A 13,628-nucleotide genomic window follows, 5' to 3' on the forward strand; every position below is an offset into this window, starting at 1 on the left:
CTTGGGCCCCCTCTCTCTCCCCGTGCACACCCCGGGGAATTTTGTGGGCCCCTCTCCCCTTTTGGGACACCCTGGTGCACCGGGCCCTTTTCTCCCCGGACACTCGTGGTACTCCCGGGCCTCTCTCCCCGGGACACCCCTTTTTACTCTCGGGCCCTCTCTTTGTGCACAACCTGCACTGGACCCCCTCCCTTTACACCCTGATAAATACAACAGTAATGTGTATTTTTTTTGTAATATTTCTCACCTGGTGGACTTACGATAGATAATAAACCTTTCGAACTTTAAATAAACGTTGTCTTCTGACAGATCGGTGCAGATGCGACTCTACACAATGCACAAAAGAGAATTTGTGATGGTTTTCATTGTGTTCTTCGTTACGCTTGGCCTCGCACTCTTTATTGGGTTGGCAGGTAAGATAACTCTTTCTCTTCAATTATTTGGTAAATTACTGTTATCATGTACAAAACAGGACTCAAGTCTGGCTAACCGCTATCCCTGAATTTCTTCTTAAGTATCACCATGCTTGCACTCCAACAGCTCGTCAGGTCATAAAAACCACTTGCTTCCACTCACTCCTGTCGAACATGCTCACACACTTCTGATGGATATCCAAGCCCCTAAAATGTATTAATAATAACAACAATGACACATCAGCCAGGTAGTGATGGGTTTATAGGTTAAGTTACATTAATAAACCTGTAAAAGACTAAATATAACCACAAAGAAGCAAATTAAAAATAAATGACTGTGACAAATCTTGCTGTTGTTGTTGTTGGGTTTATCAGGGCCACTGACAGCATACGCCGTAACGAGCCCAGTTTCTCGATGGTACGAGGGAGATTTGTTGCCCAAGGCTGGGCGATGAAAGAAAATGGAACAAAAGTTCCTTTGTAAATAGAGATAGAAACTTGAAGTTTACAATTAGACCTGGTGGACCACCTTGCCAAGCCCCAGCAGAGAGGGACGCCCACACTCCCACCTGAGTTCAGTAACTGGCTTCCCACCAAAGACCATTAAAGAATTTTCCGCACAGTGGAAAAAAAATGGAGCTGGCTGAGTAAGCCGATGTACAGGTACCCCTCCTGTAGAGTGCCCGGCGGGCAAAATAGATGAGGACAAGCGTCCCAGACAGAACAGTGGAAATTTGTCACTGATACACAGGCAAGAGCAAGACGTCCACACCCGACGAAGGCTGACGCAGAAGTCCTGCGACAAATCTGGCAACGTGAGTCAATATCTGCTTATATTTGGGCTTGAATTATCTTAGCTTTTATTTTAATTAAAGTGTACTTGTATTTAATACTAACTTCCTATGTATAACTTGATGTAAATGTTACTCAGTACAGGAGGGCCCCACTTATACAGCAGGTTCGATTTTCAGCTGCTGCTGTAAAGCAAAAATCGCTGCACTTTTGAATGCTTATAAAAAACAGAAAACATGTTTACACTGTCATATCTTAAGTGAGCAATAGAGCTAGGCCTAAATAAATGCCTTTACAATACATACTTTACTTACCTTAAAATATTTTCTTCCTTAGCTTATAGTGAGTGGTTAGTATATTTACTGTAGGAAGTCTGAATAAATGAAGAATGGGTATAAGTGAAAACCACTGTATTAACAAAATGCCATAGCGCGAAGCACTATAAAGCAGGACCCTCCTATACAGTGGACCCCCGCTTTACGATCACCTCCCAGTGCGACCAATTATGTAAGTATATTTATGTAAGTGCGTTTGTACGTGTATGTTTGAGGGTCTGATATGGACTAATCTAATTCACAATATTCCTTATGGGAATAAATTCGTTCAGTACTGGCACCTGAACATACTTCTGGAATGAAATAATATCATAAACCGGGGGTCCACTGTATATTGCAAATTACAATAAGAGCATCAATGGAAATAAGTCAATTTGTGTGATTTTTTTTTTGGGGGTTATCCTGGAGGGTAATTTACACTCCTATCAAATACGCTCATGCAACATAGGAGTGAATGGAGACAAATGGTTTTTAGGACTTGACGTGCTGTTGGAGTGTGAGCAAGGTAACATTTATGAAGGGATTCAGGGAAACAGGCAGGCCAGACTTGAGTCCTGGAGATGGGAAGTACAGTGTCTGCACTCTGAAGGAGGGGTGTTAATGTTGCAGTTTAAAAACTGCAGTGTAAAGCACCCTTCTGGCAAGACAGTGATGGAGTGAATGATGATGAAAGTTTTTCTTTTTCGGGCCACCCTGCCTTGGTGGGAAACGGCCGATGTGTTAATAATAAAAAAAATGATAATTGTATTTATGTTTACCTGTGCCTAAATAAACTTACTTATGTACATGTGTTGCCCCTGCTCACTAAGCAGTAAGTAGGTATGTGGGTGTTAATCAACTGCTGTGGGTTGCATTACGGGGAAATAAGCCAGACAGAATGGCTTCTTTCTTGGAATATCCTGGTTAGTAAGTTTTCGTTTAGGCTTTGGGTACATATAGAAAAATAATCACCTTGTGGGTACAGTTGTTATGGCCATATAAAATATACGTTACATAGATTTAACCTAAGATAACCTAATAGTTAAATACTGTAACTTATTTCCATTTGCATCACTGTTAAGTTATATTGTTAGACATATCTACATTTCATCAATTATACTCTGACCTTAATAATGGAAAGTAAAATATAAAGAATAATCCAGATCATTGTTACATTAATCCTTAAACTGTCCAAACGTAGATCTACGTTCATACGCGTAGCTCTCTGAACGTAGTTCTATGATCGATTTTACATTCTTTCTTATGTAAAAAAAAGTAGATCTAAATTTGGGGCGCTACATGTATGAACGTAGATCTACATTTGGACAGTTTAATGGTTAACAATATGTTAACAATAAAAGGAAACTTTCTTTCTCACTTCATTTATTAAATATTCTGTAATTTTATAGTCTTAAAATTGATATATAATGAGACTGCCAGTGATGTGATCACAGCCATTATGGCTGTATAATTTTGCCTCTGGCAGAACAGTGATGGAGTGAGTGATTATGAAAGTATTTCTGTTTTGGGTACTATAAATTTGTATTCATTTCCTCCAGTATGATACTGACTTTGGTTCCTAATCTTTACAACATTTGATACATGGTATTCTGGACATTGTTCAACAACAATTTTGTATGCTAAAAGGTTTAGTTTCGGTTGCCTTAATCTGTCTCCCACTTTTAGTATTTTAAATTCTTGTAGATCATCCTAACCTAGTACATGTTCACTTGGTGTCAGGTCAAGGAGGGTTAATAACCTTCCTGGTTGTTTGGTGTCAGGTCAAGGAGGGTTAATAACCTTCCTGGTTGCTTGGTGTCAGGTCAAGGAGGGTTAATAACCTTCCTTGTTGCTTGGTGTCAGGTCAAGGAGGGTTAATAACCTTCCTTGTTGCTTGGTGTCAGGTCAAGGAGGGTTAATAACCTTCCTTGTTGCTCAAGGAGGGTGGTTGTGTCAGGTCAAGGAGGGTTAATAACCTTCCTTGTTGCTTGGTGTCAGGTCAAGGAGGGTTAATAACCTTCCTTGTTGCTTGGTGTCAGGTCAAGGAGGGTTAATAACCTTCCTTGTTGCTTGGTGTCAGGTCAAGGAGGGTTAATAACCTTCCTGGTTGCAGGTCAAGGAGGGTGTTGTTGTCAGGTAAAGGAGGGTTAATAACCTTCCTTGTTGCTTGGTGTCAGGTCAAGGAGGGTTAATAACCTTCCTTGTTGCTTGGTGTCAGGTCAAGGAGGGTTAATAACCTTCCTTGTTGCTTGGTGTCAGGTCAAGGAGGGTTAATAACCTTCCTTGTTGCTTGGTGTCAGGTCAAGGAGGGTTAATAACCTTCCTTGTTGCTTGGTGTCAGGTCAACAAGGGTTAATAACCTTCCTGGTTAATACAGATAAAATCTTCTTCAGTCAACATCAAATCCAATGTGTTTCTTTGTGTCACTGTTCCCTGGTGAAAAATTATTGTTATAAATGCTAGTTGTTTTAATCTTGTATTGGAAAAACAATAGTAGATGTAAACCTTTTATTTATCAACGTATGTACTATTTTTGTTATTTCTCACTCGGAAATTTTCCCAGGCATTCTCTGCTTGCAAATTCAGGACCTGTGTGTACTGTTCTTTATTATCATTTGGAGAATCTGTTATCTGCTAAATTTTTTTGTAGGTCCACCAATAACAGCTACAGCCGAAAAACAAGCTTCTCAACTGATGCCCACAATCAACCAATCACAACTCACATCTGGGCCGTTCCTGATGAAGTCTCCGCCTTTGTCTACTTATGCTCAACAGCTCTGGGTTATAGCAAGAATAATTATCAATATAAAAGATGGTAAGAAACTCTTTCACTACATACAGTGGTACCTCAAGTTACAAACTTAATTTGTTCCAGAAGGCTGTTCGAGTGCCAGTACTGAACAAATTTGTTCCCATAAGGAATAATGGGAATTAGCTTAGTCCGTTTCAGATCCCCAAAAATGCACTTACAAAAGCACTCACAAAAATACACTTACATAATTATTCGAGTTGGGAGCTGTTTGAAACTTGAGGTACCACTGTATTTTTATTGATAATTATTCACTTTTTCCACTTTCCCATGGAGATGAAAGGAAATAAATAAGAACAAGAACTGTTAACCCTTTAACTGTCCAAGCAGATCAACGTTCACATGTGTAGTGCTCCAAAAGTAGATCTATGTTTTTTTCACATATTTTCAAATATAACAAAAAAAAAAAGAGTAGATCAAAGTTTTTTTACACATTTTCATATGTAAAAAAAAAAAAAAAAGATCTACTTTGTTTACATACTTCCAAATGTTGAAAAAAGGTGTATATACATTTGGACCGTTTACGGGTTAAGAAACAAGACGAAAACTCAGAAAGATGTACTCACCTAATTGTAGTTGTTGGGGTCGAGACTCAGCTCCTGGCCCTGCCTCTTCACTGAACGCTACTAGATCCACTCTCTCCCTGCTCCATGAGCTTTATCATACCTCGTCTTAAAGCTATGTATGGTACCTGCATATACATACATATACATGCATGTGTAGTGTGACCTAAGTGTAAGTAGAAATAGCAAGATGTACCTCTTATCTTGCACGTTTATGAGACAGAAAGAAAAGACACCATCAGTCCTACCATTATGAAAAACAATTTTTGATTTCCATTTGGCACTCATTTGACAGGACAGTAGCACCTTCCTGGGTGGTTGCTGTCTACCAGCCTAATACTAGATCTTATCTAGAAAGTAATACAGTGGTACCTCAGGATATGAACAGCTCAAAATGCAAACAATTATGTAAGTGCATTTATGTAAGTGCTTTTTTAAGTGTATTTTTGGGGGTCTGAAACAGATTTATCTAATTTACATTATTCCTTATGGGAACAAATTCATTCAGTATCAGCACTCGAACAGCCTTCTGGAACAAAATAAGTTCACATCCCAAGGTACCACTGTAAATATATTTTGTAGTTTGCTGGGTTGTCATTGAATCACAACATCTATGCCCTCTTGAAAATTCAGCTTGACAGTGAACAATGGGTCACCCTGCCACCTAGGTGTGAACTAGGATTGTGATAAAAATATAATCTGTTGTTATATTATACAGTGGACCCCCGGTTAACGATATTTTTTCACTCCAGAAGTATGTTCAGGTGCCAGTACCGACCGAATTTGTTCCCATAAGAAATATTGTGAAGTAGATTAGTCCATTTCAGACCCCCAAACATACACGTACAAACGCACTTACATAAATACACTTACATAATTGGTCACATTCGGAGGTAATCGTTATGCGGGGGTCCACTGTACTACCAATCCTGGTCAGTAGCTGCTGCAGAGAACATAACAAGCTAACATTCCAGGAAACTTAATTTTCTCTTCAACACCATATAAATAATTTAAGTTTTAATCAAGAAATTGTATTTTTAATGGCTTCATTGTGTCACCTTGAAATCATATCAGTTAGCATAGCAGGTCATGAGCACTCCCAGGTGTGCAGTGTGGGAGGCCTTGGAAACCTGTAGTGGAGTACGATGACCTGTTTATTATTCTGTTTTATTATGCCATTAAACTCTGCAACAAGTAGAGTGGAGTAGACTTATTAACCCAGTCTTTGAGATATAATAATACAGTGGACCCCCGTTTAACGATATTTTTTCATTCCAGAAGTATGTTCAGGTGCCAGTACTGACCGAATTTGTTCCCATAAGGAATATTGTGAAGTAGATTAGTCCATTTCAGACCCCCAAACATACACGTACAAACGCACTTACATAAATACACTTACATAATTGGTCGCATTGGGAGGTGATCGTTAAGTGGGGGTCCACTGTACTTCAGTTTATTCTGCTATCATCTTGACTTGTGCAGTACTGTATATAAGACTGGATAGGACACCAGTCTGAAGAGTCAGGAAGCACATTGTCAGTGAGCAGTGAGTGACTGCTACAGTTACAACAAGCATTCAAGAAGTATGTGAGCTGTCAGACAGCAGGAAATGACCAGCAAGGATGCAGTAAACCAGTCAAGAAGCATCATGTCTCATGTGTTGCTTGAGGAGTAATGTATCAGCTAGTTGAAGCATCTCCAGTGTAATCTCATTCTGTCATTAAGGATGTAACTGCTCATGTATGTGTGTTTACTCTAGCTTAATATCCCTTGCAAATATACACATACACACACCAGTACCCCAGGTGTCCAACACTATCATATAATAACAAAAAGAGGCACAATACCATGACTGGAACGATACACAAATAACCCGCACATAAAAGAGAGAAGCTTACGACGAAACCGTTTCGGTCCGACTTGTCAGACCGAAACGTCGTCGTAAGCTTCTGTCTTTTATGTGCGGGTTATTTGTGTAACTATCATATAATAATGTGCTAATACGCTTATTTGTCCTCCTTGTAATTCCCAAATTTATTGTTCATGACCCCCTTAGAGATCATATACAGTATATAAGCTATAAGCAAACAATTAGTTATCGTCTGTTCAGTCTTAAGTTAGCTTTAAGTTCATCTGTGATGCTCTGCATAAAAATGGGTTTTCTGCACGCACACCTGAACGTCACCGAACTCTGTTCGGTGACGTACAGGTGTGCGTGCATGATACAATGATACAATGTACAAACATTGTATCATGCTGAAATAAAATATTATATTATTATTCTAGCATTATTCCGTGGGGAAAATGGAAAAGAATCCTTCCTCCATAAATCATGTGTGTTGTAAGGGGTTAGTAGCTCCTTCTCCTGTATAAATTACTAAATGTAAAAATAAAAACGTTTTTCTTTATAGGTCGCCTTGCCTTGGTGGGAGACGGCCGGTGCGTTAAAAAAGAAATATTTTGCAATGATTTTGTCTTCATATCTCTTGCTCATTTATTATTTTTTTTTTATTATCACACCGGCCGATTCCCACCAAGGCAGGGTGGCCCGAAAAAGAAAAACTTTCACCATCATTCACTCCATCACTGTCTTGCCAGAAGGGTGCTTTACACTACAGTTTTTAAACTGCAACATTAACACCCCTCCTTCAGAGTGCAGGCACTGTACTTCCCATCTCCAGGACTCAAGTCCGGCCTGCCGGTTTCCCTGAATCCCTTCATAAATGTTACTTTGCTCACACTCCAACAGCACGTCAAGTATTAAAAACCATTTGTCTCCATTCACTCCTATCAAACACGCTCACGCATGCCTGCTGGAAGTCCAAGCCCCTCGCACACAAAACCTCCTTTACCCCCTCCCTCCAACCCTTCCTAGGCCGACCCCTACCCCGCCTTCCTTCCACTACAGACTGATACACTCTTGAAGTCATTCTGTTTCGCTCCATTCTCTCTACATGTCCGAACCACCTCAACAACCCTTCCTCAGCCCTCTGGACAACAGTTTTGGTAATCCCGCACCTCCTCCTAACTTCCAAACTACGAATTCTCTGCATTATATTCACACCACACATTGCCCTCAGACATGACATCTCCACTGCCTCCAGCCTTCTCCTCGCTGCAACATTCATCACCCACGCTTCACACCCATATAAGAGCGTTGGTAAAACTATACTCTCATACATTCCCCTCTTTGCCTCCAAGGACAAAGTTCTTTGTCTCCACAGACTCCTAAGTGCACCACTCACTCTTTTTCCCTCATCAATTCTATGATTCACCTCATCTTTCATAGACCCATCCGCTTCTCTCCCTCCATTATATAAAAAACTGTATCCATTCATTTTATGACCTAAGTACATATCATTTATTTTATATTTATTTGCGTACATTATTTCTCCATTCTAGAACAATCTTTCCGAAAGGAGTTTCACCTCAGTGTGTCCATTGAGGGCCTCACCAAAGAGCACGAGACTGAAACGGTTCTTCCTGCCGACCATCCCCACAACAGGCAAGTGATAAGGAGACTTATGTTTAATTATTATAAATTTTTGGAAATGATAGGCATAAAAAAGGATAGATGTTTTTCAGCATTAATATACTGAAGTAAAGAAGGAAGTTGTGTAAGATGATAATGACTCTGGAAACATTGTCTATAGTTCCCTCTATGCAGAGTGTAGTGTAGTACAGTACAGTATGTAATGTTAGTATGGTACACTACAGTACAGTATGTAATGTTAGTACAGTACAGTATGTAATGTTAGTAAAATACACTACAGTACAGTATGTAATGTTGGTATGGTACACTATAGTATAAAAGAAAAAGAAATACTGTGCTGCATAGAGAATTGTAATGAAATATGTATTAGTGATGTAATTGATTGCCATTTATTTCCTGGTGAAAGGCCCTTGAGCCATTCAATAGGGGCTTTGATTCCTCTCCATGGATCATCCTTGATTAATCCCCATTTCCCTAGCACTCTTTGACCTCTACAGGTTTAGTGTCATTCTAGATACTATGTATATTTGCCAACAGTTACAGTGTTGATTTTCTTAGCTTCACTGATGACACTAGTATGTTTATTAATTAATGAACATACAGCCTCTCCTCCCTTAGCGACGTACTTGTTTACCGATGACTCAGAATTACAATGGGCTCTCTGACCAGTATGCATACCTAAATAATGTATATTAGAGCTGATTTCCTCTATTCTGTTTATTACAATATACAGTACCATAATTGGGCTTGGGCTTGGACTTCCAGCAAGCATGTGTGAGCGTGTTAGATAGGGGTGAATGGAGACGAATGGTTTTTGGGACCTGATGAGCTGTTGGAGTATGAGCAGGATAATATTTTGTGAAGGGATTCAGGGAAACCGGTTAGCTGGACTTGAGTCCTGGAAATGGGGAGTACAATGCCTACACTTTAAAGGAGAGGTTTGGGATATTGGCAGTTTGGAGGGACTTCTGAACTGTCGTATCCGAGCACCTCTGCAAAGACAGCGATTATGTATGAGTGAGGTGAAAGTGTTGAATGATGATGAAAGTATTTTCTTTTTGGGGATTTTCGTTGTTTTTGGGTCACCCTGGCTCAGTGGGAGACAACTGACATGTTAAAAAAAAAAAAAGTACCATACTGTATAAACATTTAATAATATACCAGAAATGTTATAAATTTTGCAAAGGTGACATTAAAACACTATCAGAGATGGATGACACAAACCCACTTCTGTTATAGTATGCTCCTCACTTAGTGACGAATTCGTTTACCGATGTGGTCTTAGGAATGGAACTCCATCGTTAAGTGAGGAGAGGCTGTGTATCAAACTGTTTGCTACCTAAATGCAGTATGTAAATTCATTACATGTTTGTAGATGGATGGTTCAGAGAACCGACATGTTGATAAATTAGACACATGTGCAACTCTTGGGTATCTTTATCAATAAAGATACCCAAGAGTTGCACATGTGTCTAATTTATCAACATGTCGGTTCTCTGAACCATCCATCTACAAACCTGTCAGACACTGCAACTTCTTGGGATCTTAATACTTAGGAATTCTTTGCTTGCCTAATTCTTGGGCACGACCTACTTCCACATTGAACAAATGTGACACCACCTACGACTGCTACACCTCTCCTGCCATACGGTTTATAAGCTGCTTCTCCGCTCATATGCCGTATTCTACTCAAGATTGATGGACAGAACACATCGACTCAAGGTTGAGGGACTGATTACCTCATTCTCCTCCTGTTCTTCAAGTTTCTCCTACGTATGGACTGATGAAGCCACTGTGTGGCGAAACGTTTCCTCAATAAAGATACCCAAGAGTTGCACATGTGTCTAATTTATCATTACATGTTTTGCACAGGAGTCGTACCCTGGAGTGTGACCAGCGGGAATGTGGGGAGGTGACGGTGATGCACTTGAGCTACTTACGTTATACTCACTACATCATCACTATTAACTTTTATGGACTTGGCGAGAATCAACAGTGGTATAGTGTCAAGGATGTCATCTTTTATGTGAGTGATCTTGGGTTCAAATTTATTGGTGGATTTTATTCAGAATATTATGATCTGTAAGTGTATACAGTGGACCCTTGGTTATTGACCATAATCTGTTCCAGAAGGTTGGCCTAAATCCGAAAAGGCTGAAAATCGAAATAATATTTCCCTTAAGAATTAATGTAAATACAGTTAATCTGTTCCAGACGCCCAAAAATATTAACAAAAAATACATTTTTTAAAGAACATAAGAATGGAGGAACGCTGCAGATGGCCTACTGGCCCATACAAGGCAGGTCCTTATCAAAACCACCCCTACCCAAAATTACCCAAGAATTTGCTCCCGTATCCACGACTTAATGAAAATTTGCCGTGTGACCCAACACAATTTACTCTTGACGACATTATTTTTCTTGAACACTCTGGGATTTTCAGAGTGATACACCAGTAAAGGCTTCACTTTGATATCCCCACTAGCATTACCACAAAACAAAAGGGTCAGCCTGTCTTTCATAGGCTTGTGTCCTGGCTGTGCCTTTTCCTCCTGCATGATGTAGGTCCTCTTTGGCATTTTCTTCCAAAAGAGGCCTGTTTCATCACAATTGAACACTTGTTGGGGGAGGAATTCTTCAGCCTCTTCGTACCCCTTGAATTCACCAACAAATGCTTCGGCTGCACATTTGTTAGAACTTGCAGCCTCACCATGCCTTACCACACTGTGTATGCCACTATGCTTTTTAAATTTCTCAAACCAGACTTTGCTGGCCCTAAATTCACTAACAGCAACACTTGTTCCAGGCATTTTCTTGACAAGATCCTCATGCAACTGCCTTGCCTTTTCACAAATGATCATCTCCACAATGCTATCTCCTGTTAATTGTTTTTCGTTGATCCACACCAACAATAACTTCTCCACATCTTCGATTATTGGTGACCTTTGTTTCATTACAACATTTACCCCTTTTGCAACATTAGCTTCCTTGATTTCTACTTTCTTTGCCAGGATGGAAGTGATTGTTGATTTGGATTTCCTGTACATCCTGACAAGCTCAAGCACTCGAACACCACTCTCGTACTTTGCTACAATTTCTTTCTTAAATTCCATTGTTTCTCACTTTCTTTACCAAAGGAACTTTACTATGAACTTTTTTGGGCCCATGGTGGCTTATTTTGCAGTTGCACTTGATCAATAACCACAAAAAATGATGGACTATAGTGAAATGTTTGGATGACTGTGCAGAGCCTTCCTCACTCACCCAGAGACAGCCAGCCTGACTCACAAATGTGGCAGAGCGGCGGGTGGACTTCTCCAATATGGCTGATCTTTGAAATGACGGCCGAAAACCGGGATAAAATTTCGGCCAAAAGAATGGCCAAAATCCAAATTGGCCGATATCCGGAACAGCCAATAACAGAGGGTCAACTGTAGTAGCAGTACACAATTGAACAAAACTGATAATCAAAAAGTTGACAAATCATGGAACACGTGGGGTTTGAATCCATGGGGAAGTGAGTCCTGTGCTAACTTCTCTATGGTGTAAAGAAATATATCTAGTTGGATGAATCTTATTGTAGCCAGCTGGTCCAGTGGTTAATGCACTGGCCTGGAGTTTTAGGACTCAATAGCCATGGGTTCTAACCCCACCCATTTCCTGGTTTGTTTACAATTGTTACATGTATTATGATATTGTGAGTCCTTTTATAGTTAGCTGTAATAGCTCATGAGAAGTGCATTGTAGCTAGACAACCTTAGGAGGCTTACAAAAATCTAGTTTTCCATACAGATGAGTTGTTTGTGGATACAGTACAGTGCCAGAAGACCTGTATTTACTCATTTGTAACTACTGTGCCCATTTATAATTACCTACTTATTTAAGTCTGAAAGGGAGACAAGGCTTGGCTTCTTGTTGTGTGTTGTAATTTTTGAGTTACTGACTGATGTGACCCATGACAGCTTTATAATACACATTTTTGTATACAGTGGAACCTTAAATATCGAACTTTCTTTGGTCCAGAAGGCTGTTCAAGTGCCTTTACCGAATTAATTTATTCCCATCAGGAATAATGTAAATTAGATTAGTCCATTTCAGACCCTCAAAAATGCACTTATAAAAGCACTTACAAAAATACACTTACATAATTGGTTGTGTTGGGAGCAGTTCGATTTTTGAGGTTCCACTGTACTTGGATTTATTTATTTTTTTCTGGTTCTAAATCACCTTGGCCTTGCTTTGGCACCTGTTGTGACCCATAAAATCCCATGAGAAGCAGCCAGTATTTGTATGACCTCTAGCTTATAAACACTGTGGCATAGCAGCTGTACAACCTTCATTATGTTCTTTTAAATTATACCTTTCATACCACAGTTGTAATTTCTACATTCTTCATTCTCTGTTCTACATATCACTTACTGATCTTCAGTGACTACTATTAAATTTCTATCTCCTTCCTGCTGCTGTATTTTAAAATCAGTTGATCTATAACTCATACAGGCTTGGCATTTCCCCATGTTTTTTTTTTTTAACACACTGGCCGTCTCCCACTGAGGTAGGGTGACCCAAAAGAGAAGCACTTTCACCATCATTCACACTATCACTGTCTTGCTAGATGCACGTGGATCCAGTTCAGATGTCCCTCCAAACAGTAACTATCCCCGCCCCTCCTTTAGAGTGTAGGCACTGTACTTCCCACCTCCAGGACTCAAGTCCAGCTAACTGCTTTCCCAGAATCCCTTCACAAAATGTTACATTGGTCACACAGAAGTACAGTACTGGAACTACTGTTCTCTTGATATAGACAACTAGGTGAGTACAAATAGGAAGAGCATCTGTCTTGAGTTCAACAGATGGAGGATCAAGTCTCCACCACTTCTGGCACTGAATGACCCACGTAGGGTTTAGCACTTAACGTGAATTAGAAAAAACTATACTCTTGATACATTACCTTTGTTGGCATCCATTGACAAACTTCTTCCTTTCCACAGGTACTGGTCAAAGACTCTTTAACCAAGGAATTGGAGTTACTCTCCCCTTCCTTGGATCAAATGTAATTAACTTTTATTTCCCAGGTGGTGTATGATGTGTTTGAGTTAGTGCTTCTCCATATTTTTTTTTTTCAACGCACCAGCCGTATCCCACCAAGGTAGGGTGGCCCAAAAAGAAAAACGAAAGTTTCTCTTTTTAAATTTAGTAATTTATACAAGAGAAGGGGTTACTAGCCCCTTGCTCCCGGTATTT

At 39.8% G+C, this 13,628-nt stretch overlaps 1 protein-coding gene across 1 annotated transcript in view; it reads left to right on the forward strand.

The window, feature by feature from the left end:
* Positions 1 to 295: 295 nt before the first annotated feature.
* LOC128697163 (transmembrane protein 181) overlaps positions 296 to 13,628 on the forward strand; it is a 54,741-nt gene continuing 41,408 nt past the window's right edge. The window contains exons 1-4 of the mRNA XM_070104038.1: positions 296 to 413; positions 4,170 to 4,334; positions 8,294 to 8,396; positions 10,257 to 10,410. Of these exons, the coding sequence (XP_069960139.1) occupies positions 320 to 413; positions 4,170 to 4,334; positions 8,294 to 8,396; positions 10,257 to 10,410 (516 nt within the window). The 5' untranslated portion in view covers positions 296 to 319. The remainder of the gene's footprint in view (positions 414 to 4,169; positions 4,335 to 8,293; positions 8,397 to 10,256; positions 10,411 to 13,628) is intronic.

Source organism: Cherax quadricarinatus, chromosome 89 (genome assembly GCF_038502225.1).
Source record: "Cherax quadricarinatus isolate ZL_2023a chromosome 89, ASM3850222v1, whole genome shotgun sequence".
NCBI lineage: Eukaryota > Metazoa > Arthropoda > Malacostraca > Decapoda > Parastacidae > Cherax > Cherax quadricarinatus.